Here is an 8,528-nt window from a genome sequence, read left to right as displayed (position 1 = left end):
TTTTTTTTTTTTTGAGTAGTTTTTCTCGCTCATCTTTTAGGTGGCCTAGGTCTTGCTTCAGTTCTACTATGTTCTCCAGTTTCCTTTTTCTACAGTTCTGAGAGGCGACTTTATTCTTACCTCACCTGCGTATATCTTGGATTAATGCAAGCTGAGCTTCATTGAATTCCTCCTTGGACATCATTTCATTGAAGTCATCAACAGGGAGGTTAATGATTTTTTTTCAACAGGGCATGGGATATGGAAAGCTTTTGCCATAAGCTCATCTCTCGTGAGATGAGCCTGACCCAGACTGCTGAAGACTGGGCTTTCCACGTGGCTGGGGATCTCCAGGGGGAGTGACTCATGGTTACTACAAATGGGAGTCTCTGCCAAAAGCTGCATGCAGTCTTCAAAGTACAGGGCATCTGGTTTGGAAACGTGGGGATAGCTGGCAGATCCACTACTGTTTGTTGGAATGTGTTGGGCTGGCTGAATTGGAAGGAATTCTGTCTATTCACCCAGTTTTAGCTGAGTGAAAACGGCCTTCTCCTATTCCTTTTGGAGTTGCTCCTGTCTCTCCTTTTCAAGTTTTTTCTGTTTTTCCAGCTCATAGTCCTTTTGTTGCTGACTGAAGTCAAACACTTCTCAGCTTGCCCGGAGAGCTATGTCTTGCCTCCAAAGGATGTCAATCAAATCCATATCCTGCTGGGACTGTAGTCCTTGTGGTGGCAACTCCAAGTCCATCATGCTGAGAGCAGACGCTGCACTGGAGATCCCTGACAGCGAAGCTACAAAGCTAGGCTGGCTGCTGAGGTGCGGCAGGGGCAACGGCAACTCAACAGAGCTGCATTCTTGTTATTAACCTGGGTTATTTTTGTCTGCTAACCACCACGGATTCTAATTAGAAAATTATATAACTCAACCAAACAAATTGACTATGTGCTAAGTAAGCATTACAATCTCAAGGAATCCAGAAGAGGGTTCAAGTCCTGTGGAGTTACAAGTGTTTGGGTTGCCATTGTGGGTTCTGGGAATGTAACATGTAGTGGTTATTCTTCATTGTCAACTTGAGTATGTCTGAAATGAACTACAAACCAGAAATGGAGGGCACACCTATGAGAGATTTTTGCTTCGTTTGAAGTGGGCAAATCCACTTCTAATCAGGACTGTTGAATCAGGAAGACACGTGCCTTTAATTTGGATGTTAATCTGGGCCACACCTTCTGCTGGAAGCCCATAGGCAGAGGCTGTGTGATTGTTCCCGGCCCCCCAGACCCAAAATTATCACATAAAAACTGCTTGGCCTATTAGCTCATGCTTCTTACTTGCTAGCTCTTATATCTTAATTTAACCCATTTCTATTAATCTGTGTATTGCCACATGGTTGTGGCCTGTGAGTAAAGTTCCATCTGGTGTCTGGCTTCCAGCTTCAGGTATCTGGTTTCCGGTGTCCAGCCTCCGTCTCCTGTGGCTACATGGCTTCTCTTTGACTTCACCTACTCCTTCCACCTCTATTTCTTGGAATTTGCTACAATGGGCCCAAAGCAGCTTCTTTATTAACTAATGGTATTCACAGCATACAGAGAAGAATCCCATATCCCTATACAAGGACATGAAAGAAGGAAGCTTTTGCTCTTAGCCTGCTTGCTCTAGCCTTGTTAGTGGTTCCATTTATTCACTGGCATTAAAGTCTACTTCTTCACCATTCCAGTGTCCACCAAATACCAGCTGAGACATCCAGCCTTGTGGACTGCCAACACTGGATTTTTGGACTTTTCATTCATTGCCAGGCATTGTTGGATTTGTTGGTCCATAGCCTGTAAGTCATTCTAATACATCCCCTTTCTACATATATAGAAGAGAGAATCATACTATAAATTCTGCTGTTCTAGAGAACTCTGACTAATACAGAGCTGATGTCCTGCTCTACAGTGACAAGTGCTCTGAACCACTGAGCCATGGCTTTATCACCTAGAGTTGGGTTTCCAAACAATCATTTAAAATATCCAATGGGTGAAGGAAAAAAGAAGGCTATCAGAAAAAATTCAACATGAACTGTCACAATTCTGTAAGATGTCTCCAAATAAGTTACCCACATGAGTCTTATTCTTCTTCACACCCTCATCTATTCATATTTGCTAACACCACATACTAATCTCTCCTCCCCCACGGTTAGGAAACATTGGCGAAACTAGACAAGGAAAGCTATTACTGGGGTGTTTACACTATAGATATGAATGCACTTCCTGAACACTCTTAAAAAAAAACAAGCATCCTGTTTAATTAATGTTATTTAAAACATCCCAAAAGCCACAAATAGCTAAATATTAATGTATTACTACTGAATATGTTTCTGATGAATATAAGTAAAATGAAAAAAAATCTTAAGAAATTCTTGACAACCAACAAAGCTCCACAGAAGACATATAACAGAATTCTTTAGCCTGAAGATGAAGATAAACACACCCATGAGGTCACTGTTTGAAAATGGTTAAGAAATGAATGGGGAGAAAACAATATTGCTAAATGAAAGTAACTAATACATGACTTTTAATAATAGCATGAAAGTCAATGCTTTTCATTCCCCAATCAAATAAAACAGACTTGACAGATTAGATTAAAAGATAAGACCTATCTATTTATTGGTTCAAGAAACATACCTCAAGATCAAAGACAGACACTACTTTAGTGTAAAAGTTTGGAAAATTGTAAACCTCTCCCATCCTTCAACTTTAAAAATTGATTTTTAGAACATTTCAGAATTTTTTGAGCAGTATATATGGAGAGTGAGATTATTCAGTGTTGCAATGGATGCATTTTAATTTTTGAGGAGAGGGATTCCATGCTGTTTTCCATAACAACCATGTGAGTTTTTATTGCCACCAAGGTGGGCAGTTTCCCTTCAGTTCATACCCTCAGCATATTCATCTCTTCTCTTGTTTGGTAATTGGCAGAGGGCCAGGCTTGAATACCAGACTATTACATTGGAAAATATGGCAAAACGTTTTTTTAGAATAGTAGACATCTGAGCCAGACAGTAGTAGCACACACCTTTAATCCCAGCACTTGAGAGGCAGAAACAGGTGGATTTCTGTGAGTCTGAAGCCAGCTTGGTCTCTAAAGTGAGTTCCATGACAGCCAGAGCTATTCCACAGAGAAACCGTCTCAAAAAAACCAAAACCAATGAGAGTAAGAAATAAAAGCAGACATCCAGAATATTTATCAGAATAAATATTTAATTTATCTAAAAGAAGATTGAAAAGATGCCATTTATTTTATACTAAAATAACCAAATATTTAGCTGCATATTCTACAGTATGTCATAAGCTATAGAGAGGTGCAGAAGAAAGAAGTGATGAGAAAATTAAAATGGAAAGGCCTTTGAAATAGTGGGAAGAGACAAGTCCCTGTATTAGTCCATTTTTTGTTGCCATAACAAGAAATTGGAGGGTAAGAGACCCTCTTGTCTCACAGCTCTGGAGACTGACAAGCCCAGAGTCAGTGCACCAGCATCTGCCCAGAGTCTACTGGTACAATAACACCACAGCGTGGGAGACATCACATGGATAGAGCTCATTTTACCTAGAGTTACTCTCGTTATCACAACATTAATTATTGGCTTGATTAGTTTGGAGGTGTCAATCAAAGCAAACTCTTCCCTTCCCTAGATCCTTAACTATGGGGCTCTGGTGTCAAGGTCAAACATTTAATCAAGGTTGTAAGATAGCTTGGAGTAGAGTGTAGAGTCAGGATTTTGCCGTTTTCTGCAGCTGTCTGCAAGATGACCTCGTGGACAGAGATCAGCAAGGGCCACACAAGGCCTCCAGCGCCCTCTGCTGTCCTGGACTTCCTTCTACAGAACACCTCTCTCAGAATGGCAAATCTGTACCCGTGTGCATTTACATTTATAAAATAAAAACATTGGTTACAGAATAAAGACATGGGAGTGAGCATCTGTAGGAGTCACAGTGGTTTTGGAGTCCATGTTTTGTGTCACTAACTGCACTGGGAGGGCCAAGGAACGGCAGCCTTGACAGTTCAGTGCAGCAATCTCGTGTGGAAGGCAAAGGAATAAAGATGCCATTCACAATCAGGACTCAGGACAAGGATTGCAGTCATGGTTCAGTTTCTTTTGGCAGATCCAGCGGTTGTCTGAAGAACAGAAGTCAGAAAACACTTCTGTCTGTGAGATGACTGCACAGCTGTTTTCTTCTTCAATGCCCATGATTCTTAATCTAAAGAGCAAAGAAAATAGCTGCTCCTAATGTTTAAGGTTTTCTTACAATTATCACGTCAGCCATTAATTTTCTCTGAACTTTTAAGGATGCTTAAAAGTATTTAAGCAGAGTAAACACAGTAACAAATATTAGAAACGCATGTAAACATTAAATATACAGCTGATAGAAATACTATAATTTTCAGTTTCGCCCTCACAGGAGAAGAACTCTAACAGCAAGAAACTTCGTAATAATGTAGAAAAAGGATGTTTGGGAATTGGGGCTTGGAAAACTCCTCGTTCTATTACTAACATGCATGTGATCATGTAGGAAGAATCTTCATTTTACTGAGTTACAGAGTTCTTAAATATTTAGTGTATTACCAGTTGCTTTTTGGAGAAGTCACTTAGATATGCATGGATGCATGACAACATTTACACAGAGTAGGTGCTCTGTAAATGTATTTGACACACAAAGTGAACACAGTGGGTCTACCAAATTGGATGCAGAGAGGAAAAGAATCTCAGCTCATGTGGAAATGGAGTTCCAACCTGTCTCAACCCAGAGCTGGTGGGTCTTTGCATTATCATAACACTAGTCCCACACTCAGGGTTCCTGGGATCACTGGAGGTGGGAATGACCAGAAGTCATGCACAGACACAGGCATCTTTTGGGGTGATTAAAGGAAGGGGTGAGTTCAAGACTAGCCTGTCTTGAACAGAGGATGTCACCTACTAGGAAGTAGGCAGGGTTCCCTCACAGCTGACCTTTGCCTCTCATCATTTCTTCTTGGAGTCCCTTGCCCCTAAGCAGCAAGTTTGATGTCACCCTCGCGGCCAGCATGCTAATCAAACTATGAGCTTTCGCCGGCTGGGCTTCTGCAAATGTCCCTATTTTTTTTTTCATCCGTTAGCTCCTTTCTTCAGTCCTCAAGATCCTTTTCTTAAGGCCAATCTGTTCAAATCAATGACTTATTTTCAAAAAGTCTTTAATGGATTCCCGGGGATTCCCCAGCCAGACTTCTGGTGAGGGATCTAACATAATCTCACTTAATTCCCAAAATAATCTTGTTTGCAAAATTTTTACTTTGCCTCTGTTTCCCCAAGTTTGCTTGTCAGAAGACCGGGGCTCTGGGAGTTAAAATAAATATTTACTTTGTGTATGTGAGAGAGAGAGTGGGGAAAAGGAAGGGACCAAGGAAGGGTCAGAGCTTGTGTAAAAGTCAGAGGAAAATTTTGGGAGGAGCCTCCCTTTCTATCTTGTTTCTGCCACTGTGCTATGTGATGTGGGATTCCCCTCTGTATGCTGTGAATACCACTGGTTGATAAAGAATGCTTTGGACCTATAGCAGAGCAGAACAGAGGTCAGTGGGGAAAACGAAACTGAATGCTGGGAGAAAGAAAATGGAGTTGGGGAGAAGCCATGGAGGTGCCAACAGAGACAGACATACCAAAACTTTGCTGGTAAACTACAGCCACCTGGCAATACACAGATTAATAGAAACTGGTTAAATTAAGATGTAAGAGTTAGCCAATAAGAAGCTATCACTAATGGACCAAGCTCTGATTTAATTAATACAGTTTCTGTGTGGTTATTTCAGGGGTCCGAGAGGCCAGGAAATGAACAAGCAGCCTCTATACAACAGCTGTGTACTCCAGGCTCACTGGTCCAGGAGCATTTGAATGATTCCTCTGTCTGCACCTCCCATCTCTCTGCAGGAGTGCTGGGATACAGATGTGTATCTCTTAATCTGGCTTTTTATATGGGTTCTGTGGACTGAACTGGAAAGTTTACAAAGCTAGAGCTTTTACCCAGAGCCATTTTTTCAGTCCAGTTAAAACAAAAGCCAGTTTGATGGACACTTTCCGTTGTAGCATGATGGCTTCCAAATGTACCTGGTGACTGATGTCTAATCAGAGTATCCTTTTATCCAAAGAGTAAAATCACACAGTAACTGAGCTAAAAATCCTTTACCTTACATAGCTATCTCCACTTATAATCATATATTTACTGTGAATCAAAATTAAGTAAGCATTTTGCATTATATCAAATTAAGAAATACACAGAAAGAGACATACACACACACACAAATGAACCCCTACTATGTATGAAAATGTTTTTAAACAGCAATGTTTATACTGATTCTGCCTAGAGAAAGTAAGTTCATGATATGCTATGCTGCAACTTTGTTGCCACAGTTCTAAAGTCTTGCTTAAGAATTATTGTGTAGGGGCCTAGAGAGATGACCAATGCTCTTGCAGAGGATCCAGGTTCAAATTCTAGTACCCATATGGCCGCTCACAACCATCTGTAACTCCAGTTCCAGGGAATCTGACTTCTGTAGGCTTCTGCATGCACATAGTACACATACATACACTCAGACACCCACATATAAAATAAAACAAATAAAAGAAAAAATTTAAATTATGTGTAAATGTAGGAAGTAGAAAAGTGGGAAAAGAAAGAAAAACCTATGTAATCCAGATAGAAATTTTAAAATATTTTTTATCTCTTTTATCTCCAACCCTAAGAAGTTAATCTATTCCTTATCCTTTAAAATTCCTTTGAAAATAAATACAAACATATACACACACTCTCTCACACATACACACACACTCTCTTATAAATGGTTGATGTCTACTTAAACATGAAAACTTACAACCAACCTTGGAACTGTCTTTTCAGCCTATTCTTACCCTCTCAAATACTTATATACTTAATTAAAATTACAAAATTAAATTTTCAGTGACATGGATGTAAATTGAATATTCAGATTAGCCCATTTAATACTTACAAATCAGGATTTAATATGGAGCCATTTATCCACTTCCAGGCTTTCTCCGGTGGTACATAGTTTAGTCCAATAAAAAACTGCTGTCTTTTTCTCTTTGAGAAATCATGAATGAATCTCTATAATCAAAACACAAAGAAAGACTTAATCCACAATGTTAACTTGTGACTTACTTTTTTCTGCCAACCTTCTAAAACTGCTACTTCTATTTCAAGTCTATCCTAACTCCCCAGCAGTAAATTTTCTCTTCTTTGTGAAATTCATCTCTATATATTTATACTTTTAATAGACTCATCACACTATATTCAATTATTAAATCATAAATCCAATTAGTCTCTCAGATTACAAGATATTTAAAATCTAAGTCTCCACTTCCTTAGCATAGTTGGTTAAAGTCCAGAGGTATCAACATAGCTTAATGGAAGTGTTATATGTTCTACTGAGCAATTTACCAATTCTTCTTCATTTTCAATGAGCAGCAAAGTGGCTTCTTTCACAGAGCAATAAGTTAGACCTTCAGACCAAGGTCCAGAAGTTTGAGAAAGATGTAAGCATTTATCCCGGTATGGATGCCAATCTCTCGGACACTTTAGTATGACTGATCTTCCTAGAGTGAAAAAGAAGACATGTTCTATTTTAGTCCTGTTCCTGATACATGACAGCTTCACACAGTAGTTGCTTCATTAGCTCATACTGGAACAAGATAAATGCTCTCATATGGCAAGGAATCATAATTAATGACAAAGGATTCATTTTATATTTTGTTTTTATTAATTAACTTCAAAGTAAACTGTACAGTGTGTTCCTTAAAATAATCAAATATTTCACTTTTAACTTGATGTCTGCCTAATAAGGATCATGTGTATCAGCAGCATGGTCAAGGGACTAAGATGAGAGATATCAAGGTCACAGAGCTTCAATGCAGTTCCCAGCATCAATAATTATAAACTGTGCAACTCTTCATGAGTTCCTAACATTTTATAGCTGTTTTCTCAGAAAAAAAAACATAGTGATATAATGATTCATGGAGGGCTATTGTGAACTTTGACTGAAATAACTCACAGTATATATCAAAAATCACCTCTTATTCTTGGGAAATTCAAGCCACACAATTACCTGTTGATTCAGTCCTGTTCTCTTGAGCAGTCACACTGTATTTTTCTATTGGTGATTTTTGCACTAAGAATCGCACTATTAAATAAGAAAACACACAGAAAGAATTAAATACTGAAACAAATGGTGGAATGTGTATTCTGTTTCTCTGTTGCAGGATATTTGATCATACTGTGAACACAAAGATTGAATTGTTTAAATAAAATCAACTGTAGGTCAAGAGGTGGACCAACTAAGCAGTTGACTAGAAATAACCACAGAAAGTTAGGGAAAGTCAGGAGCTGAGGAGGGGGGTTGGGAGGGGGGCACAGGAAGTAGAAGGGAAGGACCATATCATAGTGGAGAAGATTTTGTTTCAGTTGGTGTAGGAGAAACTATTGCTGGGACAATAGCTGTAGCAGGCTTTTTCTTTGGGCCACCAGCAC

General features: G+C 39.2%; 1 protein-coding gene and 1 pseudogene across 1 annotated transcript; both read right to left on the bottom strand.

Annotated features, from left to right (window-relative positions):
* Positions 1-10: 10 nt before the first annotated feature.
* LOC113455892 lies at positions 11-729 on the bottom strand (annotated as a pseudogene).
* A 3,343-nt stretch (positions 730-4,072) lies between these two features.
* On the bottom strand, positions 4,073-8,181 carry LOC101988993 (killer cell lectin-like receptor subfamily B member 1F; the record flags this gene model as incomplete). Its single annotated transcript, XM_005372278.1, has 4 exons — positions 4,073-4,217; positions 6,994-7,109; positions 7,443-7,597; positions 8,107-8,181. Coding segments are annotated over 4 exons (491 nt in total), but the record flags the coding sequence as incomplete, so codon positions are not given.
* Positions 8,182-8,528: the final 347 nt, after the last annotated feature.

This window comes from Microtus ochrogaster, unplaced genomic scaffold (genome assembly GCF_000317375.1).
Source record: "Microtus ochrogaster isolate Prairie Vole_2 unplaced genomic scaffold, MicOch1.0 UNK787, whole genome shotgun sequence".
Lineage (NCBI taxonomy): Eukaryota > Metazoa > Chordata > Mammalia > Rodentia > Cricetidae > Microtus > Microtus ochrogaster.
This window is presented reverse-complemented; position numbering and strand designations above follow the sequence as displayed.